Genomic DNA, 26,347 nt, shown 5'->3' on the forward strand with positions numbered 1-26,347 from the left:
TTTAATGGGAGGGTATGAATACATTTGAGCAGAGATCACAGCCTGTGGAGCATCTTAACAGGAGACCGCATACAAACCTGACACTGTATTGACGAGTCTTCTTATTAAACCAGATTTAAATCTAATCTCTAAAACCTCGAACAGACTGAAACCTGCTGGAAACTATCACTGCAGCTTTTTGTCTCTGCCGCCTCACGTCTCAAACTCTCGTTACCGAAAACAACGCGAGAAACTGTGCGGTCACGTGACTACAGGACTACTCACGTGGCTGACTTAGCAACAACAACCGCGTAGTTCCTGCGGTAGTGGGGAGCAGTGGAGCCGTTCAGGGTGTTTTACCTGAAAGACTCGGGATGTTCCGTGTTTTGTGGCTGGTTGCCGTGTTGGACGCGGTGGTCCCGCTGGACGCCGGCATGCTCTTCCCCCGGGAGTCCTCCTCCAGGGAGCTGAAGGAGCTGAACGGGCTGTGGCAGTTCAGGGCTGACAGGTCCGCTAACAGGAACCAGGGCTTCGAGAGAGCCTGGTACAAAAGTCGGCTGGCTGAGGTGAGCAGGACTGGAGCGGACAGCAGCTCTGACCAAACGGAGCAGCTCACTTTGTTAAAGTGACAGTTTAAGAGATTAAAAAACAAACAAAAAAAACATCCTGCAGGCAATAAATCAGAAATCAGAAACAGATTTATTGCCAGGTGTGGTTTGCACAATACGAGGAGTTTGTTCTGGTGGGTTGGTGCAACAATAAATATACACAGTGAGGAGCAATGTACAAGATTAAAAATAAAAATAACTGTAGTAGTAAATAGTAATAGTAAATTGTGCCATAGCATGTATAAACATTAAAGAAACGTACTGCTTATTACCAGGCTTTTAACACAGGGGTCTCGAACTCCGGTCCTCGAGGGCCGCAATCCTGCATGTTTTAGATGTTTCTCTCTTCCAACACACCTGATTCAAATGATCAGGATCCTTATCAGGCTTCTGCAGAGCTTGATGATGAGCATTTGAATCAGGTGTGTTGGAAGAAGGGAAACATCTGAAACTTGCAGGATTGCGGCCCTCGAGGACCGGAGTTCGAGACCCCTGTTTTAACAGAATCACCCTTAATCATCTCATTATTGGACACTGCTTCCTATAGTCTTGTCAAATTGTGCTCATTTCTAAGAGGTTTAGATGTATTTGGAGATTAACATATTCAATATTCCAAAAGAAGAGAAACAAAAATAGAAGACGAGATAGAACTCTTGTCTTCTGGTGGCCATCCAAGACACTCCTGCCCCATTCACAGAGTATTCATCCCACAGTGTGTCTGTAGAATCTCAGTCCTCCAGGTCGTGGTAACCCTAAACGCTTCAGCAGCTGAACTTCTCTTTTTTGGTTGAAAGTGTTTTGCTTTTTCGATGAGAGGTGATGCAAGGACGAAAAAAGAGAAGTTCAGCTGCTTTCTACTGAAGCTCTTATAACAACCAAAACTATCTCAGAATAAACAAGTGAAATAGTTTTGATCGCAGCAATATTACTGCTAAGGATTATTATCGGTATCAGTAGTAACTACAAAACTCACCCAATAGGAATTTTATTTATTTAACTGTTATTTTACCAGGTAGGTTAGCTGAGAGCTGGTTCTTATTTTCAATAACGACCGGGTCAAGAGGCGGCACACAAACAAGACAAACAACAAATACAGATAACATGTACAGAAAATCACTTGTAAACTAGAGAGGCTAAAAACAGGGGCAGTGGTCCTGACGTGTTGCTCTAGCTGATTTTTTTAAACGACGAGAGCGGTACGTATGAGGTCAGCTTTAGGGAATGTTGCAAAGACTTTCAGTCATTAGAAAACTGGAGTGAGGATCGATCGAAAGTGGTACGGACTTTGGGAATGTGGAGGTTAATGAGACTGTTATATACTGGAATAACAGTGTTGACGTTTAATGCTCCTCAGACTGGTCCAGTGATTGACATGCCAGTTCCTGCCAGCTTCAACGACATCACACAGGACCCCTCACTGAGAGACTTCATCGGCTGGGTGTGGTATGAGCGAGAGGCGGTGGTGCCTTCCCGCTGGATCACAGACCAGGGAACCAGAGTAGTCCTCAGAGTGGGAAGTGCTCACTATAATTCAGTAGTGGTGAGTATGACATGCATCTTCCCACGTTGTCTGACCCATACAGTGGGATAAAGAGGAAACGAAAAGTCATCTGCATGCAGCTCATCCCTTCATAGTCATGTCTTGTAACAAGGTGGTCACTGTCTTTAACCTTTGCAGTGGGTGAATGGGCAGAAGGTGATGGAGCATACAGGTGGCCATCTTCCTTTTGAGGCAGAGATAGGCAGTTTAATCCGCAAGGACCCGACGATGACATGCCGGATCACCATCGCTGTCAACAACACACTGACTCTGGAGACGCTTCCTCCAGGAACCATCCAGCACATGAGCGACCGCTCCAAGTAACCTCATTGTCTTTAGTCTGAATTAAAAATAAGAGAGCTTAACTTTATTTTTAGAATTCATGTGACGCTTCAGCTGCTGTCATCACTTACAGCTAAACTTATGTGATATTTGCAGCTCTTTTATTTGCTGCCACTTAAACTCAAACTTTAGCTATTATTGCCAAACTAGCACATGTGAGAGTATTTCTATAATGAGGAGGATGTAATTGCTCTGCAGGTATCCTGATGGGTTTTTTGTGCAGAACATCTACTTTGACTTCTTCAACTACGCTGGGATACATCGTTCTGTTCTTCTGTACACTACTCCTAAGGCATATGTGGATGACATCACAGTGGTGACTGACTTCCTGGATAACACTGGTGAGAAGAAAAAAAGCACATAAATACAATGATTGCTAAAATCAGTTTTACCACCTCACCCATCACAACCACTTAAGCATCTGTAATAGAATAAACCTGTGGTGTCTATAAACATCACAGAGTGAGAGAATGATCTACATCACATGTAACTTATGGTTTAAGGCCATTTAATAGACAACGCTGTCTCCTCTGGATTCTAGGTCTTGTCAGATACAACATATCAGTCCAAGGTGCTGCCGCAGCCACCATGAAGGTTACTTTGATGGACAAAGACGGTCACTGTGTGGCCTCCTCCAACGAGGCGTCTGGAGTGCTCAAGGTGGTCGATGTCAAGCTGTGGTGGCCGTACTTGATGCACGAGAATCCAGGTTATCTTTACTCTATGGAGGTAAGACAACATGAACGCCGCTGCGTATTCACACAAGACTACATCTTCCAAGTTTGCCAAAACAGATCCAACAAAAATACTTCCTACCTTTTCTGCTTTAACATCCAGGTTCGCCTAATGGCAGGCGATGAGAGAGCAACATATGAGGATGTGTATGCTCTACCAGTGGGCATCCGCACAGTCAAAGTCACCAACACCCAGTTCCTCATCAACAACGAGCCCTTCTATTTCCACGGAGTCAATAAGCACGAGGACTCTGATGTGAGTACCACTAGAGGGAAGTAAAAGCTTTGCAGAAGACTCAGCCTAATGGAGCTTTGTGACACCATGTCTGTTCTAGTATTCACACAGATTACAGTTTCTGATAAATAAACATGAAATTTGCATCAAAAAATGTGGACAAAAAGGAAAATCTCATTCAAAAACCTAATCCCCATTTTTCTGTTTCCGTCTTTTTTTTTTTGTAGATTCGAGGTAAAGGCTTTGACTGGCCTCTAATCGTGAAGGACTTTAACTTGATAAAGTGGTTGGGGGCCAACTCTTTCCGTACCAGCCACTACCCCTACGCTGAGGAGATTCTGCAGATGTGCGACCGCCATGGCATCGTGGTGATAGATGAGTGTCCGGGGGTGGGCATCAAAGACATGTAAGTGTCACCGCTCACATCTCTGTGACCTTTGGGTGTGTTTGAGGTTTCAGGGTTGGTCAAGAGTGTAAACATCTAACTGTTACAGTGTATGAATACAAAGGACAGACTTACATGTTCATCAGCACTGATACTGAACACCTGACATGTTGAAAGGTCCTGGCTGAGTATCAGACTGGACACACTCACTGGAACATGGAGTCTACAGAACACATGCTTAAAGGGAATGTATGGAAGGGAATGTAGATGCTAAACGTTAATGTGTTAGGGTGCATCTCAGTACCTACACTACAATACTATATTGTGTGCCAAACAAAGATTTGGTTTGTCCCAATACACAGTAAGTCAAATGTAGTACGCCAAAAATACCAGGAAGTCTGACTACATCCAGTCACAAATTGCAGCATGTAAGCTAACATGCTTTTCTGGCCAACCTGACCATAATCCTCGGTGCAGTTATGTCACATATTTGGCAAGTACAAACCAGCTTAAGCTGCCAAGCACGCACAGACGGACGATGGTTAAATTCGCATTACAGACTGTGATGGTCAAAGTTTAGGGCGCTGTATTATGACAGAGTAGCATGTCCCAGTTGTATGAATTCTCATTAAAACAATACATAGTGTGTGTGAGGGCTGCTGCAGTACGTAATTAAAGTGAAAAGAAAAAGTACGACATTTAGAATGCAGTCGTAGTGTTGCCGTTCTTGGTGTGTTAGCATTTAGCTCAAAGCCCTGCTGTACTGTAACAGTAGAGCCTGTCATGGCTGCTAGTTTGACTGTGAGGACAGTTTTTAGGAGCTGAACAGATTCACATCTTTACAATGTAAATCTAGTTTGTAAGCATCAGGTTAGCTTCAGCTGAACTTTTTTTGCATTGACTTGGATAAAGTATAACATTTTCAGAGGATTATTTTAATCATAGAGCTCATGTGCAGGTGTTCCATCAAAACAATATCACTCGTCACTATCATGAGGGAACACTGAGGCTGCATCCTGGGCTTAGCCCCGCCCACAATGACAGGCCAGATATCAAGGGATGTGAATACATTAAATTTTTCCCTTTGTGAAATACTAAAAGACACTTTAAATGTTTCTGACAAGCAGAACAGTTGGAGGCTTTGTCTGGTTAGTAGCTGGAAACTTTGGATGGATCTGGTCTGTTGGTCTGTCAGCTCAGTGTGTCTTTTGTGCCTTGCTGATATAGTCGCAGTTTTGGAAACGCCTCTTTGGCCCACCACCTGGATGTCATGGACGAGCTGGTACGTCGGGACAAGAACCATCCTTCTGTGGTCATGTGGTCTGTAGCCAACGAGCCCGCTGCAGAGATGAAACCTGCTGAATTTTATTTCATGTGAGTACTAGAGATTTTCTTCTTAGATGTGAAGCACTGAATATATCCAGTCTTCAAATGTTCATTACTACAGAGACAAACTTTTGTAAACATGCAGTGTGTCTGTAGATGAGATACTTTCCTGTTTGCCAGTTAGTCGGTCCCTATACTGAGGAATGTAGGAGGAGCACTACTGTACCCATCAAGTAAAATGGTTAGTGTGTCTGTGAATGTAAACACACTGATCAGCCACAACATTAAAACCACCGGCAGGTAAATGAAAAACATTATTATCTCATTACAATGGTACCTGTCTAGGGGTGGAATATATTAGGCAAAAAGTGAAAAGTCAGTTCTTGAAGTTGATGTGTTGGAAGCAGAAAGAATCTGAGCAACTTTGAAAAGGACCAAGGCCCGTGGAGGCAGTGTTACACTCTGGGCAAGGTTTTTCCGAGAACTTTGGATCCTGGTTTTAATGGGGATGTTACTTCGACACAGACACTGTTGCTGACCGTGCACATCCTTCATGGCAGCAGGACTCTCTGATGGCAGCATGATGCTCTCTGCCACACTGCAAACAGTGTTTAAGAACGGTTGGAGGAACATGAAAAAGAATTTAAGGTGCTGACTTGCCCTCCAAATTTTCCAGATGTCAATCTATCAAGCAGCACATGTGTGGGATGTGCAAAAAACCAAGTTTGATCCATGGAGGCCCTACCTTATACCTTCCAGGACCTAAAGGGATCTGCTGTTAATGTATTTGTGTGTGATGCCACAGGACACATTCAGAGGTCAGGGTTTTTCCTGGTTTAGAACGGGCCATTTGGTGGTGACTGTGTATGACAGGAAGCAAAATCGGTCAGTTAACAGTTAAGGTAAGGAGTCTTTGGTACCTATTTGACAAAAACCTCTGCCTTTTCCAGTTAAGCATAAGTATGTATATAAGGCTGAATTAAATGAAATCCATTTTGGGGGGGATTTATATAACTTTTAATGGCAAAAATCTCTTTTGGGAAGCTAAAAAATTTGGTCTGCTCTCGTGGAGTGTATGCCTTAATCTGCTGTTTTAGCAGCATGAATGGGAGCTACACCATATTTGGTATGTTGTGGCTGATCAGTGGATTTTTCTGCATAAACATGTGCTTTGTCAAACCACAGCTGGAACAGACAAGCTTCAGATTACACTACAGCAACAACACTTTGCCTGTCAGCGGTTATATGTGATACCTGGATAACCCCCTCACTCTGCACTGCGCTGACAACATAGTCACCTGCATTTTGTTTTTCTTGCAGGACTTTGATAAAGCATACCAAAGCTCTGGACCCGACCCGGCCCGTCACCTATATCACAGACAGTAACTATGCCCGGGACAAAGGGGTGAGTCGCTGCTTTCACCTCAGTATCAAAGTGAAAGCTTCCAAGTTGTGTGAGGACATCACTGCTGGGTGTGGTCTGAGACAAAAGAGAAACTACTGAACAACCTTGTTTAAGTGACGATTTAAAATGCATTTAAAATAATGTAAAAAAAAATGTTGGCTACCAGTTAGCAGAATGTGTGAGCTGCTAATAAGTCATATTTTCAAATACTGAAACTATACTACAGTATGTGTGACAGTGCTCATTTTGATGCAGCTCACTTGTCTGAATTGTGTAGCAACAAACACACACTGAGGGGCGCATACTGATGATACACTGAGACACAAGCTTATATGCATTCGGTTTAGAGTGAAGACGACTCACGCAAGAGGTATGTGCAGATAAAAAAGGCAAAATATATCTTTGTGCCTCTCAGTGCTGCAAGTCGGATCATGTCACCTCCCAGAATGTTCTCATACGTTAACACAGGGGCCTCTGGTGAATGAGACAGAGCCAAATAAACAGTGAGGGAGGCAAAGTCAAATTGTGCAGGTATCTTCACGGTTTTATCTGTTTGAATTCAGAGGCCCATGTTGACCCAATGTCTAACTAAGCTGTTGACATGCCTGAGATTTTCACATTCCTGCACAGTGAGGAATATCTTTCAGCATGTTCTCAGTAGCTTAAAGGAACCAACTTTCCTGCTTCTTTGTAAAGACCTGTAGCTGAGTTAATACCTCTGAATTCACTAATCATTTATGGAAGAGCAAATAACAGCAGTGACAGCTACTTTACAGACTTTCATATTAACGTATTGATAGAGTTCAAAAAGGTGACCTTTGCCTTCAAAAGTGTCAGATTGTCATGAGTGTCAAATATGAATGATTAGGTCGGTCCACATGAAGTCATCGTCACTGCCTTTAACATAAAATACTGATCGAACCAGTTTAACAGCAAGAAAGTCAAGAACACATTGAAGAAACAGCTCTGCAAGTCTCTCTTTGTTGTTTGTCTCGTCTCCAGGCTCCCTATGTGGATGTGGTGTGTGTAAACAGCTACTTCTCCTGGTACCATGATCCAGGTCACTTGGAGGTCATCCCTATTCAGCTCAACGCTCAGTTTGAGAACTGGTATGGAAAGTACCAGAAACCCATCATCCAGAGCGAATATGGAGCGGATGCGGTGTCGGGGCTTCACAGTGTGAGGAATCTCATACACACACACACACACACACACACCTACCTGGCTGTGCTGCACCTCCAGTCTTATTTACTTTTTTTTTTGTGTGGGTTTTTAAGGCTGCGCTGAATGCAGATTGCAACAACTGTGATCGGCCCACTTGGTAGTAATATGCTGGTTTAGCATGGCACAGTAATTTGTGCAAGATAATGCTTCAGTGAAACAGCATGTAATATGTAACAGGCTCTAACTGTATCTGGCTTGATTATAAAGCAAACACAAGGGCCATTTATCTGACACTGTAGCTATTTGCTGTTTCTCAGTTTTCAATGCGTCACCATTCGGTTTATAGACGGAAACAGCTCCGGTGTCTTCTTTCTTTTCTGTGCTGGAATGATTTTGTTCAAATAACTGCTGAACATTTATTAAGCGCAGCTCCAACATGATCTGCTCTGTTTCAAGTACATAACGAAGCTCAACACATCCATCTGTTATCTACACACCACTTAATCCTCACTAGGGTCACAGGGGGGCTGGAGTCTATCCCAGCTGACTCAGGGTGAAGGCAGGTTCACCTGGACAGGTAACCAGTCTATCACAGGGCTACACTTAGAGACAGACAACCAAGCACACTCACAGTCACACCTACGGACAATTTAGAATCACCAATTAACCTCAACATGTTTTTGGACTGTGTGGGAGGAAGCTGGAGAACCTAAAGAGAACCAACGCTGCACAGGGAGAACATGCAAACTCCACACAGAAAGATCCCGGGTGTCCTAACTGAGATGTGAACCTTCTAGCTGTGAGGCGACGGTGCTACCCACCGCTCCACCGTGCAGCCCAAGCTCAACACAGTGGCATTAAAAACACCATCGTTAACTAGCGTTTCACTGGTGACACTGCAGAGCAATAAGGTTTATTTTCCGTCCTCAGGATCCACCCATGATGTTTACTGAGGAGTACCAGAACGCAGTCCTTCAGAGCTACCACGACGTATTCGACCAGAAGAGGAAGCAGTATGTCATTGGAGAACTTATCTGGAACTTTGCCGACTTCATGACTGCACAAGGTACTGCAGCGTAAATTTGCCTGTTTATACAGTCCTCCTGTTTGTGTACTGAAGCAACGTTTGCTGCTTATTTTACTTTTAAAGAAGAAGTTGTCTCCTCCTGGTGAAAGTTGGTTCATACATACATTTTCCAACATGTACTGTGAGTGTTGCAATGATAGTTGTAACTTAAATGAATATCTAATTAGATTTTAAGATAAATTTATTTATAAATGCAGACAGTTCCAAAGAGTTCACATACTTTTTCCTCACACTGGACACAGGGAGATTTAGTTGGCATCACTTTAGCATCATTTAAGCCTAAAATGGGTTGAAAATGCCTCACAAGAAATCACTGACAAATCTGAACAATAAAACTATTTTTGCTGTTTTTGCTCACTCACAACTACTTATACTCAAATGCTTAACTTCCGAAAACCTCTAGTCTTTTTCCTGCTATGTTCATGACCAGGTTCTTGTCGGTCTGTCTTGTGTCTGCAGGGATCACTCGTGTGGTGGGGAACAAGAAGGGTATTTTCACCAGGCAAAGACAGCCCAAAGCAGGAGCATTCATCCTGAAGAAGAGGTACTGGAGGCTGGCGAATGAAACGGGCAGACTTCCTCCTTGGACCAAGTACCCTGTTCACTCTGACATGTTGTTGAGGTGTCCAGAACGTCAGAGGCTTGATCCCATGTAAGAACTACGCCTTCTGGAAAAGTGCTGGCCCTGAAACATTTCAGTGTGTACACACAAGGTCAGGCCGTCTTGAATTACAAACAGCTACGCTATTCCTTCAGTGTGAATCTAAAGAACAACTTGCAGGTCAGAAACCCCCTTTTTATTTTATATGTAGAAAAATGAAAAAAATATCTCAGTATGTCCACTACAGAGAAGTTTTAGTTTTTTATGCCAGTCTCAAAAACAGAACTTGGTCATGATGTCACAAGAGGGAGCATGGCCAAGCTAGCTCAGGTTTAATAATAAGAAATATGGTTCCTAGAAGTAGTTTTGACATTCAGGAGGTCATAAATGTTTATTCAGAAATATGAAAACAATTAGTCCTGGAATCATGAACCTGCCAGATGTCAGGAGATCAGGTGGATTGTGGTGTGAGGACAGAGCAGCTCAGGTGTCTTGCTGAGTGAGTGACGTTTGATAACTGAGCTAACGTTGTGTTGCACCTCCGTAAAGTTTGCCGTCATCTAACCGGGTAGAACAGAACTAGTGTTGGCTGCACTGATCAGCTGGTCGTATCAGGCCTGTCTAACACAAACCGACAGTTTTATGCTGCCTCATGGTGAGAGAGAGCTGACAAACAGCACCACAAGCTGCGTGAACTGAAGGAACCGACCAGCTATCAGTTCACATGTCCAAACTTAGACATCCCGTGCTGAACTTCATCGTATATCTGGAAACATAATCTCCTGTCTGAAGTGAACGCTGCACGTGTCTGTGTTTTACATTTCAGTCACAGCACCAGTGAACTCTTGTCTCTTCATGTGCTCAAAGCTGGCCCCAGCAGGAGAGCAGCTTCGTTAAAAAAGTACAAAAAGTGTGGACTTGACATCCTGACCAGCTGTAGTTTGGGGAACGCGCACAAATACGATAATTCACCATGATGAGAAACTGTGAAATGCAACACAAAGGGAAACTTTCTAAATTAGAGCCGCTTAGACTCACGACGACTCCCTCCTGTGACGAAAAGAGATTCTAAGAGCCCTGTTTAAAATCCTGCATCTGGATTTCTGCCTTTCTATCTTAAAAACATGAAATCGTACATTAACTTTTCAAATGACCAGAACAAGAAATATTGAAAACGTAACCTGCAAGTTGTTCTTGGAGAACTTCAACAACTAACACTATAATCATTTTTCCAGTCTGGAGCTTTCTGCAAACACATGTAAGACATTTTTAATGTACGTTAAAAATTAGCCTCTAGTGCCTCAACAAAGGTGAAGAGTTGTGACGTGGTGTCCTAGAGCCTGACCAATACGAGTAGGCAGATATTATAACGCTACCATAGCTGATATATATACAAAAGACAGATTGATACCAGATTTTTTTTTCCCCCATGAAATCTGTAATGAAATTGGCCCCAGTATCAGTCAGGCTCTACTGAGGACACACTCTGCTTCACAATGACATTTTTTTTAAGTTGAATTTTATAAATTGTATAGAATTTTGTCTTAGATGAGTTTGTTTCAGGTTTCACACAAAATAAAAACTGATCCACGTATATGTCCACACAGTAACACTGACTGGACCAACTGACAAACATTTGGCTCATCATTTGTGGTTTATTGATAATATTGTAGAGCGAGCAAAGGGAAGAGCTGGACAGTAAGTGTGGTTGCTTTTTGTGTTGTTATGTTACTAATTTTGTCTGAAAAATGTCTTCAAGGAGGCACAGATTCCTGCTGGAGCTACTGCTGTAGTTTGGTCAGCCATACTTGTAGTTTTCATTTATCCAGAATTTAAAGCAAATGAGTCCAAAGGTGCAGATAAATGCACACGTTTCACTGAAGTGTGACTATTAGTTCAATGGAAGCTACAGTCAGTGTCCATGTTTGTGAGACCAGAGCCTGAGTGAAGACTGACAAGTTCTAACAGGACATTCTGATAGAAACAAGTCAAGTGGAGCTTTCTGCTGTTGTCATTAATGAGGGCAGGTCAGAACCAACTACATCCATCAGTGTGAAGCTCTGCCCTTTGCTCCAGTGTGATATGAATCCAGCTGATAGAAGGGAGTGACCACGCTGTCCCCTCTCATTTATGTGTCTCAGGAGAGAATTTATAAACTAAACAGAGTTCGATGTTGGACGTTTACAAAAAATGTAATCTGTCATTTCTGTGCGTTGCGCGACCAATCAGAATGTATGTTTTTATGAAGGCGGGGATGTGATTTATTGTAATGCTGAATCAAACCAGAAAGGTTTTATTTTTTTAAAAGAGAAAATCAACAGATATTCTATTGCATTTGAAATGTTATTTCCATCAAGGTATTAAAGACAATATGCAAACTGTATTACTGTTTCATTATTACCTACATTGTACTCACAGTGCAGTTCTAATGTGTACTCCGGTACTTTGGCTCGATCCACTGGGCCCGAGTGTGTTCTAAAATCCACATACAAATAAACAGTTAATGTTTGTTTGTGTGAACGGTGGCGTGACTGCAATCAGACCACACATTATCAGCGACTTTTCCTGAACCCTCATCACACGGCTGACCTTTGTGTTACTGAATATTTACCCTCACCTTCTGATTACTTTGGACTTACAGTAGCTAGCAGTGCATTTACTTACCTCATAGACGAAATCTACGACATGAAAAACAATCAAAAACAGTATCTTTAGACACTTTTTTTCCTCCAGTATTTTCAAGACTTTTGGATTCGGTCCAGCTGTAATTACCGTTCACGATGACTGAGTTTCATAAGTGGATGTTGATGTGTCATTAAACTCACACTGGAACACGTCCATGCACCAATAAAACCTATCAGCACTTATTACACTTCAGGGCTGTCTGCCAGGCATGTCTGATCCACTGTAGATACCTGTTCTAAGTTACCCGGTCATCAAAGTTCACACACATGGTTGGAGAGATGATGAACAGTCATTCTCAAATGTATTCACAGCCTTCCATTAAAGAAAAGCCAAAACTCACAATAGTCACTCAAATAACTAGAAACTGAAAAAAGTAATAATAAATAAAAATTTGCATCAATTATAATTTAGTGAAATAAGACGTTGCTTTTGAATTGTGGTTGAAAAGAATAATTAAAAAAAAAAACTCCTGGACAAATTAGAGCACTTTGCTGATGAGCAGTGAAATCAGAACACCTGTCAACAGGTGCAGACGTCTGACTGAGAGTTACAGAAAACACCTGATGGCAGTGATTAAAGGGTTGTTCAACTAAATATTAGTTTATGGGTCCCATTGTGCTTGTTTTTTTGTTTTTTTTTAATATTTCTGTTGAAAAGCAATTTGTCAAAAGCAATGTCATGATTTTAATACAATTTTTATTTATTATTACTTTTGTCAATTTCAGCTTATTTCAGTGATATGAAGTTGGTGTTCAGCAGAATTTTACTGCATCTGCACCCATCGTTGAATTAATTATTGAATCTGAATCCCTCCCAAGTCCTTCATCAGTTTGGTGCAGGTTACAGAAATATTTGATTACACACGATTCAATATAAGAATGTAAACATGAAGACTGATACTAAGAACCAAAATAACCTACTGGCAGATTAGATATAAACCACTTTGGGAAATTATCTCTAAAGCATCTTCTACGAGGTTCTTTCTTAATTTGGAAAAAAAGACTAGAACCTTGTAGAAGATTAGAACATTGTCTGAAACCCAAAGTCAAATACATGATCAAGCAGGCTATGTTTGACAGGTTGCTCCCACATTGGTGTGTTCTGCCCTGGAGTTCCCAGTCAGACGTCATGTTTCCAGAGACAGAGCTGTTGAGGCCTTTCAACAACCAAAGCGTGACGTCACGGCGGCTGCATCCATCTTCTAGTACAGTCTGTGCTTGACATCATCTGACGCCTTCAAACTTGGGATATTGTAGTCAGGGTATATGTGCAGCTTCAGTTTTAATGATTTTGTTTTAAATTTGTCGCTAGTGAGTATCATCGTTATTTTACCAAACAAACCAGATGAAAATTAAACCTCAATCTTGAAGGTTGATGCTTGCTGTAACCATCGGTACTGGTCTTTAGGAGAAGTCCCTCGAACAGAGTCTGAATAGAAACGAAAGGGGAAATCAATCCCTCCTTGTGTTTCCTAGTTGTTGCTGACTGAGCAATACCAACACAGAGAGAGGCAGTGCTAAAAAAAAAAACTTGAATACATCATCTTCACTCAATCTGTTTAACACAGACTGCTCAAGCCTCATATTTGCTTTAAGTAAAAGCACTGGACTGTTGTTCTGAGAAGGGTTGAAAAAAAAAACTGTTGACTTATTATTCAGTGTCAGCAATGTTTAGCTCCTTTTAACGCTATTTACTTTTAAATGACTTAAAGTGACAGAAGGTTTCAGAGGGAATGTTTTAATGGTAGATCATTTCCACATGACAATGACACAATTAAAAATGTTCTCATGTCAACCTTTTCCACAGTTTTCCCTTAAGGTAAGCTGGATTTAAACAGATTTTTTTTTCCCCGCACCCTCCTACCATTCATGTAACACTTTTCCATGTAAGAAAATACAGCATTTTAAAACATATTTGGCAATACAGAAGCAAACCCAGTAAGTTTTCCTCCACAAAGAAATTTAATAAACATTTTATGCTGACACATGGATTCCTAGCCCTCCAACCCTCGACTTTTTTTTTCTTTTTTTTTTTTACTAAAATAACCCAGAATGTTAACAGTCTATACAGCTAAGGGACATAATTAATGATGGAGAAGAAAAAAAAAAAGAACATTACAATCGTATCATTTGCACAGAGTGTAGCTAACGAACTAGACAAAATAAAGACGATGATTATAGTGGAGTTCAGGAAGGAAAAAAAAAGGAACGGCCATTGATTTGACAGGGCATTTTTATCTGGCAATTTCTGAATGGATTTTTGCACTGATACCGGACATCAAATCTTTGGGATTTACCAATTTATCAGGTTACATGTTAAGGAAGGCAAGCACAAGTGCCTGTTGCAGTTACCATTCTTCATTTTACAAGGCTATTACTGTTGCTCGTCTTTGGCTCAAGGCCTAGTGATCAAACAGAAGGCACTTTTGTTGGCATTGGTGATGCAACTAACATGGCAGTTATACCTCAGGGCCTAAATGAATATTTATGAGAATGTAGTATTGATCAGTTTCACCTTCTTCTTTTTTTTTTTTTTACATTAAGTCTTCACACAACATCCTCTTCTCAGGATTTCACAAACTTTTGACCTAACACCTAAATTCCTCGCCCATTTCTTTAAAGTAACTTCACACAACTAGTGTAATAGGCTTGCATATGACTGGAATCGTGAACATAACGATAGGCTACCTACTTGTCAGTTCTATGTCAGTACTCACAGGACTCATACTTGTTGCCAAAAAAAAATAGCAAGTTATGTCAGTTTGACTTCTCTAAAGAAAAAAAAATAAAATTTGACTTGTGCAAGTGAATCCATAGGAGACTTGTCTTATGTAAGAGTGCACAGGCTTTCCCAGAAACAGGACAAAGACAAAACAGTGTGTGGTTGTTAATCTCATTACGAGCTGAGATCAAAAAGAACCTGACGTAAGCCGGACGAGACAATACTGTGTGTAAGGGAGTCCTTACAGAAGACCTGCTGAGATGGGATGCAAACAGTTGAGTGGTTCTACTGAGGACCGCGGTTTGATAAACAAGTCCATCGGTTCTTGGATGTTTTTGACACTTTACTACCCAATCATGTTAACCGGCGACCATTTTCCAAAGCAAACCAGTGTTTAAATGCAACGGGCTTTTCCTGAATTGGAATTTAACCTGCACCATTATCAAAATAAGAACTTAGAATAAAAAAATATAAGAATAATTTAAATGTTGTAACATAGTTTTGGTAAGTGGAGTTTCATTTAGTCGAGCATAAGAGGCATATCTGTTTATCAAATTGTCATAAATAAGAAAAATGCATAGGTGCCTGTCTAGTAAGGTAACAAATACTCGTAGCCTTTGGTCAGTCTTATTTACTATCGTGTGTCGTCTCCCCACAAAGGCCCATTCTGAGCCTGGAGAAACCCTGGACAAGTTCTACTCCAGGCAGTGATCGGCTCCCGTTCTATAGTAAATGGCATGGAAGTCAAGTTTCAGAAACTTTACATGCGCTTAAAGGAGAACTCACAGATTACCATGACAAATGTAACACCCCCAAATCTGTGTCAGTCAAGCTGAGCTGCATTGTAGGAAATTAATTAATTGCATAAATACTAATGTTTTTTTTTTTGTTTTTGTTTTTATTCCCACAATCAGACCCAGTTTGTTCTGATGTATCAGTGGAGTGCTATGAAGTGATGCTACCCATCAGAGTGACGCTGAAGCCTATACTTAGCTCGCAGGCTGACATTATTTACTTAAAGATAAAGGACAAATATTGACATGGTAAACAGCATATTGGAGCTTTACTGTGAAGGATCCACCGATTATCACTGTTACACAACGTATGCTTTGGAAAATGGTCAACAGTGAACAGCCTGCACACCAATCAGCCACAGCATCAGAACCACTGACAGGGGAAATAAATAACATGGATCATCTTGTTCAAAACCTGGGATCCTGGCGTTCATGTGGATGTTATTTTGACAAATATCTCCAACCTAAACATTGCTGCAGACCACGTGGCAGCAGCACTGTCCCAGCAGAACACTGTGTCCTGCCACACCGTGGAAACTAAGTGCCCAGGACCAGCTCGAGGAGCATGACCAAGAGCTTAAAGTGTTGGCCTGGCCTTCAAACTCTCCAGAGCCCAGGTCAATAAGCATCCACAAGATGCGCCGAAACAAGCTTGATCCAGGGAGGCCCCGCCCTGCCACCCACAGCACCCAAAGGATCTGCTGCTAATATTCCAGTTCCAGGTAGCGCAGACGCTCTTCGAGGTCCATGACTCGGTGGCTCAGAGCTGTTTTGACAGCACGAGGAGACCTTCATGATAATAGGCAGGTGGCTGTGATGTTGTGGCTCATTGGTGTAAATTGATGACACATAGAAAATGGGTCACCACGGGCAAGACCAGAAATGATTTTACAAAACTGATGATTCCAGAATTTATGGTCAGAAGCACATGACTGAAATCACTTTGCTGACAGCGGCTAGCATCCACACTCGAAGACTCCCCATGAAACAGCTGTCCAGGAAAACCTGAATTCTACTAAAAGAAGATGGAGACTAGCAGTGATAGAAACTATTAACAAGCTGGTTTATCACCACAGATGAATCACTTCATTACAGTTAATACTGCGACAGATCTTTGACGGTAAGATTGTCCGATGGCCAACATGATGCTTAAAGCCAGGAGATAGTGTACCATGCACGTGACCAGTAGGACACTGGATGGAACAGAGACCACAGTCCTACTGCCACTTCTATACGGGTCCTTTTATCCAAACAGTGATGTATCTCGGCTCAAACCTCGTCATGTTAGATCAACCACTTAGTGTATTAGCAACCTGGATCGTTCCTGCTGGAGCAAAAGAACCCCCCCCCCCCGGACTCCACATATGGCTTAACACACCGTTTAGTTTCCTCACACCTTGTTCCGTTTCAGCTGTCAACACAGCGTTTACATTTCCCATGTTTTGTTCACGTCCTGCAAATGAACTGTAACTCAGCTTGGCAAGATCACCGTTACTGTTCAGTTGACATCAAACGTATACAGAAGCCAGATGAACATAAACCCAAACAGCGAGATAAGAGACGCTTCTGCCACCAGGCCGCTCTACCCTTGAGCAGACAATCACAGTGTAGCAGCCTTTTGCTACCTCATGAGACTATTAGGGAGGGAGAAACACTTCACTGGTATCTTAATTTACAAAATTATGATCATAAAAATAAAGCCTTGGACCTGTGACAATAAAACAATGAGGAAAAAAAAAAAAATGTGGTGTTAACATGACATTACCCGCCCACACCCAAAAGAAACAAAACAAAACAAAAAGGTAATTCACCTTAACACTCCTTTAGGCACATAAGTCTTTATGGATCCCACTTGTGTGGTGGTCAGGAATGCTCTTCACACAATAACAAAAATAAGAGTGAGGGTGCCTTTATGCGAACTTGGTGAAAAGAACCTGCAGTTCTCTTTGAAGGACTTGTGTCTGTGGCTTCGGATGAAACAACAACCACTTAGAACAAAGAAATCCACACACGTCTGAACTGCATGCCTGACCAGGATTACAGGACGGGAGGCGTCCCGAGCGCGTCCACCCACCTGTGACCTCCTCCATCACTTTTTTTTTTTTTTGTTCCAGATTTACTCCTGTTTTCTCGTTGGTTGTTTTTAAAATTTTTCCTTAAAGGTTGGTGTCAACACTAAAAAAATCACAATCTAGCCTGGAATATTGCTCAGCAGCTATTTACAGAATTGCAAAAACAAACAATCTGACTGATCTACACACAATATCTCACACTGTCCCGTCTGGATTTTTAGTGGTCCTCTTCAAAAAGAAACGTACTACAAAGTGTAAACATGGAAAACAAAAAAAAAAAACTATCCTGTAGAAATGTTAATAATTTCATCGCCCCCCTTCTCAGCCTTGTCCGCAAACTGTGAGATAACCTAATGAGTGTTGTTTTTTTTCTAATTTTGGGACCCTTTATTCGGCTCCGAGTTTTAGTGCAGATGCGCTGTGCAGTGATAGGAGCTCTCTAACCATTTCAACCTCTTCAAATGTCCCGTTTTTGTTTTTTTTCTTCCGTTCCACGATCCTTTTTGTTCGACTGAGAGCTGTCCTCCATCGCTGTGTATTGTGGCCTTCTGCCTCTGCTTGCTCGGGTTGTTGTGTTTCCCTCAAACACACACACAACCAGCTCCCTTCCTTAAGTGAGTACAATGTTAAACAAGGACAAAGAAATTCAAAGAAAAAAAAAAAAAATCACCTTTCACTTACAAATCCTTCCGTGTTTGCAATCAACATTGAGATGTCAGGCCCAACATTTAAGTTAAATTTCTTCATTTTTTTTGTTTTTTGAACACACAGCAGAATAAACATTGTTTGGAAGCAAGGTCTCCTGGTGGCAAGTCAAATGTTCAGAGGTCACATTTCTCTTTTTTTTGTTTGTTTGTTTGTCGTATTTTTCTTGCCGTTCTTCGGCAGCTTAGTCCTGCTTGGCCTGGAGCTGCTGCTTCCAGGCCTCGTTCAAGTAAACCAGTCGCTTGTAGTTGAGGATAAAGAGAATGAAGTTCAGCGCATATGTGGTGACGCAGATGATGCAGAAGTCCTTTAGGACAAAGTAGAGGATGTAGCCCAGGTAGAGCGAACCCACCACCGACAAGATGGATGTCGTCATGAGAATAAGGGCGGCCATTGCACTGACAGTCATTCCTACGGCAAGAAACACAAACTAAGGCTTAGGCAAGTAAAGTGAAAGAAAAAAGAAGAAGAAGACACAACTTTGCAACACACAGGCAACCTGATGAGTCTTCTGTTTTCACAGAGCGTTCAGCCTCTAAAAGGTCCTCTATTTTTATGATCGGCCTCCTCGTGATGACATTCAGCCTGAACGCTGAGCAGACTGCTCGTACTATTCCGCTGTCACATGAGGTTCAGTCATACTTCTGAGGCTAAGTCTCCTCACTGTTTGTGCTCGTTGTGCGTCGCCAGGCTGCAGCTAACGACTATTTTCACTGTCGATTATTTTCTCGATTTATCAATGAGTTGTTTGGTTCCCAAAGCCCAATATGGCGTCGTCTAATGTCTCTATTTATCCAGTTAACGGTCACAGAGGAGTAAAGAAACCAGTCAGTGTTCAAATTTAACAAGCTAGAGTTTTGTTTTTCACTAATAAACAAACTGATTAACTGATTGTCCAATTTTGTGGCGGTTAATCTAATATTTGGCAGATAACTGATGAACTGTTGTAGCTTTGGTTTGTAACAATCACACCCAGACAACAGACGAGGATTCTTGTTTGCTACCAAAATTATTCATTTACTGCCATTATTTAATCTTCCCTTTCCACCTGATATGTATTTAATTTATAAATCTAGGCTGTTTTATACATGATCTCTGACTAGCAACACACACAGCTACGTCTGCTAGAAGTGGACGGATTGTCGTTACACTTTTCTGATTAACTGCATTGTTTTTTTTGTTTGTTTTGGTTTTTTAATGCATTCAGAAATGCCCTACGTTGGCTCTGATGCAGCTGCTGGTCTCTGTCTGTAGTCACCACTGTGAAGTCTCGACTAGCATTTGGTCTGCAGCCCTATCAGAATGCTTATTACCGATCGACGTTGAAAGACGGATGTTGAAAACGCCTTTGAATTAAACGCATGGAAAACATGAAGGCGTTTTAAAAAGTTTGGTGTCGGAGTTTGTGATATTTTAAATTCCGAGATATTCATTTTTATTCCAAATGTATATAAATTCCAAATGCCGGCGATCAACATTGTTGTAAAGGCCCTGAATACAGCATATCGTCATGGACATGCTTGACTCACATGCAGAGGTGACTCTTAAGGCATGAACGAACCGTAAATCTGAAGGCTGTGACAGACCACAGGACCCACTGTGAGGCAGGCGGGTGTCAACGGATGTGCCTGATTTCATGTAACAGTGTTCAATCATGCGATAAGTAGATTTAATGGAAAGAAACTTGATCAGCGCCTGTTTTGATAGTTTTCTGGATGACCCAAAAACAATCAGTGTGTTTTATCATTTAACAGCTTCTCAAATAAACACGGTATCATGACATATACCTACATCACAGTGCATAATGATTCCCTTGATACTGCTTAATGAGAAAAACTCTAATAAAAGTGATTACAGACCCTGTGCATGAGCACCACAGAAAGCGGCCCAACTATAGCATTAATTTCATGTTTTGCAACAACAGTTCCAAGCTGTACACTGGCATTGATCACAGATTAAAGCCCTGCTTATGCAGATTTTGGAGTCATGCCTGCTGACAAATATTGGCCGCCACGAGGATAATCAAGGTTCTGAGACCAACTGGTCTCGTCTTTAATATGGAAATCTTGACCCGCTGTAGCAGTTTGGGTTGACTGGGATGCTATTGTGTTAGTCAAATGAGTGGTAACTGCTGCGGCTAAAAGGACCTCTTGTTCTGTGCCAGCGCCAGGTGGCCAAGCGGGCCTACAGACCACTCGGCAGGCAAACATGTCAAACCAGCATGACTGAGTCAGCAGCACCATCTACGTACTGAGGGGAGGAGAACGTTCATGTAACGGAGGCAGGAAAAAAAATCATTCAAGTTAAAACAAGTCGCACATGAGGAGAAATATCTACAGTCTAATAGTGACTGAAAAGTCCCCATGAGTGTGTGACAAACACAAAAGTATTACGAGATAACCCTAAAAGGACGACGCCACTATCTGGAGAAGCTTCTGTATTCTTATTACTTACTTATTATTATTATGTTCTTATTTTATCCCTGCAGTCTGCATTGAAATGCATTTATAAAAACATAACTTTTTCAGTTTAGTAGGATGAGCATCTGACAGTTATTTTGAGCGCATAACTGTATTTATACCTGCTCTCTTAATGCCAAAGTCATGTGAGTCAGTCAAATATAGCTGTGACACAAGAAGTCAAAGAGTTGAGTCAGCACTTGTTGCTCTTGCACAGGCCAGGGAAATGTGTCACCTACATTTGTAATGTTAACAGATGACCCTGAATAAAACGCCATCTTACCTAGTAGAAGCTGAAAGGCATAAAAGACGATCCCATAGACACTGTTGGGTTGGTTCAGTGCGCTGTCGTTTCCAAAGATTGAGCCCAAGAGTCCAAATCCTCGACCCCACCTAAAACCATAAAAACAGCATCAAAGACGACAGTTACAACTTTATTTAAAGATGAGTGATGTCGAAACTCCCTGAGTCACACTAATGAGTGCAGATAAGATTACAGACAGAATACAGCAATCAGACTCAAGTCATGTGATTGGTGGAATTATTTCCTGGTTTGTCTTCTAGCAAGTTGACTCACCAGCTGTGCGAGATTTTCTGTTTATCAAAACTGTGCATCAGCGTAACTCACACAACAGCAGCTTAGTGTACAGTGAACTAATGATTACAATTGAATAGATTTGACTTTATTGTTATTGTGCAAGTACACAGTCAATAAAATGCAGTTAGCGTCGAGTGCAAACGATTAAGTGCAGGTAAACATACTGCAGCATCAGGAATCCATGTGTTCAGTAAATACGGTGTTACTGACAGTAATAGTGACACTTAAATTGTAACTAACAATAAGTATAAGTTGTTACCTATTAAATTAATACCCATCAATTTTGATTTGCAATTACTTGGTTCCAGAAAATTTTCAATGACAAAAAAAAATGTTTGCAGCTTTTAAAATTGTAATATTTTCTCGTTTCATTTCTCCTCTATTACAATAATAAATTGAATATCTTTGGGTTGTGGAAAAAAAAAAAACAACATTAGAGGACGTCATCTCAGGCTTTAGGAAACACAGATAGATAGAAATGCTTCAACATTTTCTGACATTTTATTCAACGACCCTGATACCCGAGAAAACAATTAGTCGATTAATCAACACTGAAAATATTTCTCATGTGCAGCTCCCATTTTCATTATCAACTTAAGTCTAGGTTGTTTTCTTCGTAACTTTTTTTGTCCACAAAACGTCACAAACAAGTAAAAACTGTGCAGCAGGAAGTTTTCCAGACTTCAGCGTCGTCTTCGGACCAGAGTCTGACGAGGACACTGCAGTCAAAGCAAGTTTGGCAAACTGATTATAAAAAGAGTTTCCCTTTACCATCCTCAATCACTTGAGCACCACTGTCAGGGTTTGGGCTGAATTTAAGCGTCTGTGGCACAACCGTTAGTTCTGTCTCCACAGCTTAATACCATTCACCCCGTCCACCACCACCATCTCCAACCGAGGGAAAGAATTGTGTCTCATGCCTGCGTGCAGTCCAGGAAACAAGAAGTTTTAGCTCTGCTGTACAGCAATTTGTCTTCAAAGCCTGTTTCCATTAAAGGCAGATTTCAACACTTCTTTCCCACCAGCAAACTTAGGAGTTTCACTCATTGAGGAAAACAGCAAACATGTTCCAATGAATCAGGACAGTCTTCCTGTTATAAAACACTATAAACGTCTGCGTTACGTTTCTTGCACAACATGACAAGTCGTATGGGCAAAGTGGTGTTTGTGCATTTCTGTCAAATGACCTCAAAAACAGATTAATTAACAAGCTGCAGAGTTCAAGCCTCCAAGACCTGTAGACAAACCGAAAATCACAGTGATGGATTTGTATCATAGCTCATCTATTTCTATACGTACAGTGTATGGCTATTCATAATGCATTACTTCATCTCATCTGTACTAATGTGCAGTGAATGAAGGTCCTCATGTCCGTTTTAAAGCTCTACAGCAGCAGCAGCAGCAGCACAGAGATAAGAGGCTGGTTCAATAACTCAGACCTTTGTTTTATTTCCTACAGCAACATGGTTTACTGTACCTCACACTAACTATCCTGAGAATGCTGTTAAAGGAGCCGACAACACATGCACAATGTTTGAACAATCTCATTTCCTCCACTGGGATATTAAAACACTTGGCATGCTTTGACTATGGCGAGTACTAGTACTTCATCTTTAACTGTATTTGAAGAGGCATGAACAAAACAGGCAGATCAGCATCACATCGTATCACCAAATTTAGGGTATTCGCTTTATCTATATCCGCTGATAACAGACTAGAATGCAGGGAACCAAGTTTGTTTTAGATTAAGGTTGGCCACGCTGTGACAGCCTATTCTGTAAAACAAAAAGGCAAACTGCAATTACTTTTCATTCATCGGGTGAATATGTTAAAGAAACAATGCACTTGTAACCGATAGTTTCCTTCACATGAGAATGGCGAGACTGTCAGACAGAGAATTCACCCACTCATCAAACAAGTATGTCATATGTCAGGTTACATTCCAGTTATGATGCAAGTTTGTTCAACGCCTGTAAAGACTCATTGAGTCAGATTCACAAGGTGGGGTTAGCTCAGCTCATGAGGAGCTGCATGGCCACAGAGGAGCTGGTAGCTGCACTCAAAGTTCCTCCAGCAGGACCTGTGATCTTCAGAAAGCTGTTGGGTCTTGTTATGAATGACTATGTTTTCCTGCTATTTTCTTCATTAGAAATAAATCCAAGTATCAGTGCAGCAGCAGCTCTATCTGTAGCACTGGGGGCTACTTATCTACCCAGTAAGCATGTGTGATGGTGAGCAGGGACAGTGTCCAGTCCCCTCCTCTGACCTCTGAACAGCTCCGTGCACTGTCCCTTTAGGTAGCCACCGTTTAACCCCCTGGACTGACACACAGCCGGTGACATTAGCACCAAAGCTAATGACAGCTGCATGACAGCTAACGTGGAGGCTAGCCACTAGGTTACACAGTTCTCGTCACCCAAATTCACCAACACCGAACCAACTAACCACCAGAAACACTAGTTTAGTTTAGAGGGATGAATGGCTTCACACAGCATTCATACACTGACAACAATAAAGCACAAAGCTACCGTCAACTCCACAGCTAAAGTTGGTGTTACAGATGTGCTAGCCTCACAAACACACACAGAGCAGCCGGTGGAATCAGTTCACGTTAGCAACCGATAATTAAACAGTCCTCAAGAGTGTGTTGATGGCGAGCAGGCTAATAAGTTAGTTAGCTTTAGTGTTAACCAGAGGGGTGCGTTAGCTAACGGTTAGCAAAGTTAGCTTCGCCGAGCTAGATAGCTAATGATGTACTTGTTACATGTCAAGCTAACAGTTAAGTTGTTTCAGGCAGGTTGTTGAATAAACAAATATCTCGCAGGTTGCCAGCAGTACTTGTTTGCAGTTAGCTTTAGCGGGCAGGCGTTAGCGGGCTGGATTTGACAGTTTGGAGCGAGCAGCCCTTCCCAGACTGCCACAATAGCAGCAGCTTCATTGAGCGCCACTGTCGGCGCTCTTTGCTGAATTCAAATTACCTTGAGCTGAACACTTTTGAACAGCTGATGGAGCTGCTGACATCGCACATCGCCTTATAACTCGGATCCCGTGCCTTTTCCCTCTCGACGTGAAAAGCATATAGAGACAGCAGTATGCCCAGCAGGCAGACGAGGAGCCTCGCTATTCTCTCCCACCGAGGGGTGGACACTCTCAGGACGGGCGCCGCCATCACTCTCTGGCCTAGCTGGAGACACGCATACATACGCAGCCAGTTCGCCTGTGAGGCAGAGCTGCGACGTGGATAAGCGTCAGGACGTGCTCCACCGTGAGGGGCGGGCCGCCGAGCCCAGGAACAACAGTCCACAGCGAGCACGGCGCTCTCTGCGGAAACACCCAACGTGCTGGTAAACACAGGCGTGGATTTCAGGGGGGATGCAGGGAGACATCCCCTCCATCTGAGGAACATGGGTCATCCCGAACACAGATATGTGTGAATGTGTTTTGAGCAGAAATGTTGCTGAAGCGCATCTGAGCTGTTAAAGCTTTATAAATAAATTAAAATGTATTTAATTACCCCTGATGTGAACAGGTGCCACATGCACTATTAAAGAGATCACTGTCCCAAACAAAAGACACTGAACAGGACAGAGGAGTGAATCTGAGCTACATGTGAGCTGATCAGAGGTCAGATTAAATAAGAAAAACTGATCGATACTTGAAATCAACACATAATGATAACGAGAGCCTGACTGCGCTATTGTCTTGATTTGATTAGATTTTATTTTTATTTTATTTATCTATGTATTTATATTTCTTGAACACTTTAGGTATCTTATTTTATGTTATTTTTAGTTTTTTTTTAAAAAAATATTTTATTTATTTATTTATTTTTGTTGGACTGGATGCAGGCACTAAGCACATTTCACTACGCATTGTAGTGTGTATAATTGTGTATATGACAAATAAAGTTTATCTTGTCTGATCTTCCTTCATGTTTTGAGTTGTCACTGAATTTTCTGTTTTCTCTACCATAACTAAAGATGTTTCAGATGTAAATTGGGGGGAAATGAGGAAACTGGTACATAAAAACTTACCAAAATACAGAAAACAAAGGGTTTGATGCCCCCCAATAGTGAGTCCTGTTAGGAGGCTGTACTCTGGAGTTACATCCTATCAACTTTTTTGCCAAACTATTTCTCTACAGATGTTGTTCCTATTCATAATGCATTATAACAGCACAACATCTCCTCTTTCAGCCACTTACAGCCAAATACTTCAGCCAGAAAATGTTCAGACTCATTTTGTAGCATTTTTTTTCATGATATTTTAAAATGAATGGACAGTATAACATGCAGCTGTTCTGACATGTTTGCATTTGTTCATGTTTCTATTGGTTAGAGTGTGTGATGTAGGGTTAGCTGTGGATTCAGCTGAAGCTCTTTAACACTTTGGGGATTGAAACCTACTTTGAAGAGTTCTGCAAACTAACTGCTGAGGACTGAGCCAGAACCTGCAGCTATAAGAAAAGTGTGGATGTACACAGTGTGATGTCTCAACTCGGGGAGAAGAACAAGGGCCCTTTTGTAATGACAGTCCTGTGCGTGCTTATCTTATGCAATTTGAATTGTAATGATCTCATGAGCTCGAGCTCAGATTTACAAAGCATACCTTCATAAATCATCCCAGACTTTTTAATCAACGAAGGCCTACATAAACAGCTTATTACATTGTATATGAGTGCTCCTATGCTTCTATATGGCAGTGTTGCCTGCACAGGCAAACAATAAGAGTGAATGACCACAAAAATGAGTGTTTGGCCTCCAGCAACAAAGCAATGTGTCACCACAATGTAAATACTGGTCTCAGCCAGGATAGACGTATAACAGCTGTGTGGCTCCATCTCTGAATGCTGGGTGTTCACTGTGGTTTGTGCATTAATTTCTATAAACATATAGTGCCTAGAAGAG

The 26,347-nt window shown here is 41.7% G+C and overlaps 2 protein-coding genes across 2 annotated transcripts; one reads left to right on the plus strand and one right to left on the minus strand.

The window, feature by feature from the left end:
• Positions 1 to 258: 258 nt before the first annotated feature.
• On the plus strand, positions 259 to 11,789 carry gusb (glucuronidase, beta). Its single transcript, XM_008306890.1, has 12 exons — positions 259 to 545; positions 1,942 to 2,127; positions 2,266 to 2,447; positions 2,668 to 2,810; positions 3,011 to 3,198; positions 3,307 to 3,459; positions 3,666 to 3,844; positions 5,051 to 5,197; positions 6,470 to 6,554; positions 7,557 to 7,733; positions 8,649 to 8,784; positions 9,265 to 11,789. Exons 1-12 carry the CDS (start codon positions 354 to 356, stop codon positions 9,459 to 9,461), a joined length of 1,965 nt encoding a protein of 654 aa, XP_008305112.1. The 5' UTR covers positions 259 to 353; the 3' UTR covers positions 9,462 to 11,789.
• A 2,023-nt stretch (positions 11,790 to 13,812) lies between these two features.
• vkorc1l1 (vitamin K epoxide reductase complex, subunit 1-like 1) lies at positions 13,813 to 24,664 on the minus strand. Its single transcript, XM_008306889.1, has 3 exons — positions 24,419 to 24,664; positions 21,126 to 21,235; positions 13,813 to 18,794 (listed from the first exon to the last, which is right to left on the minus strand). Exons 1-3 carry the CDS (start codon positions 24,640 to 24,642, stop codon positions 18,568 to 18,570), a joined length of 561 nt encoding a protein of 186 aa, XP_008305111.1. The 5' UTR covers positions 24,643 to 24,664; the 3' UTR covers positions 13,813 to 18,567.
• Positions 24,665 to 26,347: the final 1,683 nt, after the last annotated feature.

This window comes from Stegastes partitus, unplaced genomic scaffold, assembly GCF_000690725.1.
Source record: "Stegastes partitus isolate 25-593 unplaced genomic scaffold, Stegastes_partitus-1.0.2 Scaffold49, whole genome shotgun sequence".
Lineage (NCBI taxonomy): Eukaryota > Metazoa > Chordata > Actinopteri > Pomacentridae > Stegastes > Stegastes partitus.

Coding starts and splice junctions, on each gene's coding strand:
- vkorc1l1 (XM_008306889.1), bottom strand. CDS start 24,642: ATGTATGCGTGTCTCCAGCTAGGCCAGAGAGTGATGGCGGCGCCCGTC. Junction 21,236..24,418: donor TCAAAAGTGTTCAGCTCAAG/GTAATTTGAATT, acceptor TTATGGTTTTAG/GTGGGGTCGAGGATTTGGAC. Junction 18,795..21,125: donor TGCCTTTCAGCTTCTACTAG/GTAAGATGGCGT, acceptor TTCTTGCCGTAG/GAATGACTGTCAGTGCAATG.
- gusb (XM_008306890.1), top strand. CDS start 354: ATGTTCCGTGTTTTGTGGCTGGTTGCCGTGTTGGACGCGGTGGTCCCG. Junction 2,811..3,010: donor TGACTTCCTGGATAACACTG/GTGAGAAGAAAA, acceptor TCTGGATTCTAG/GTCTTGTCAGATACAACATA. Junction 3,199..3,306: donor GTTATCTTTACTCTATGGAG/GTAAGACAACAT, acceptor TTTAACATCCAG/GTTCGCCTAATGGCAGGCGA.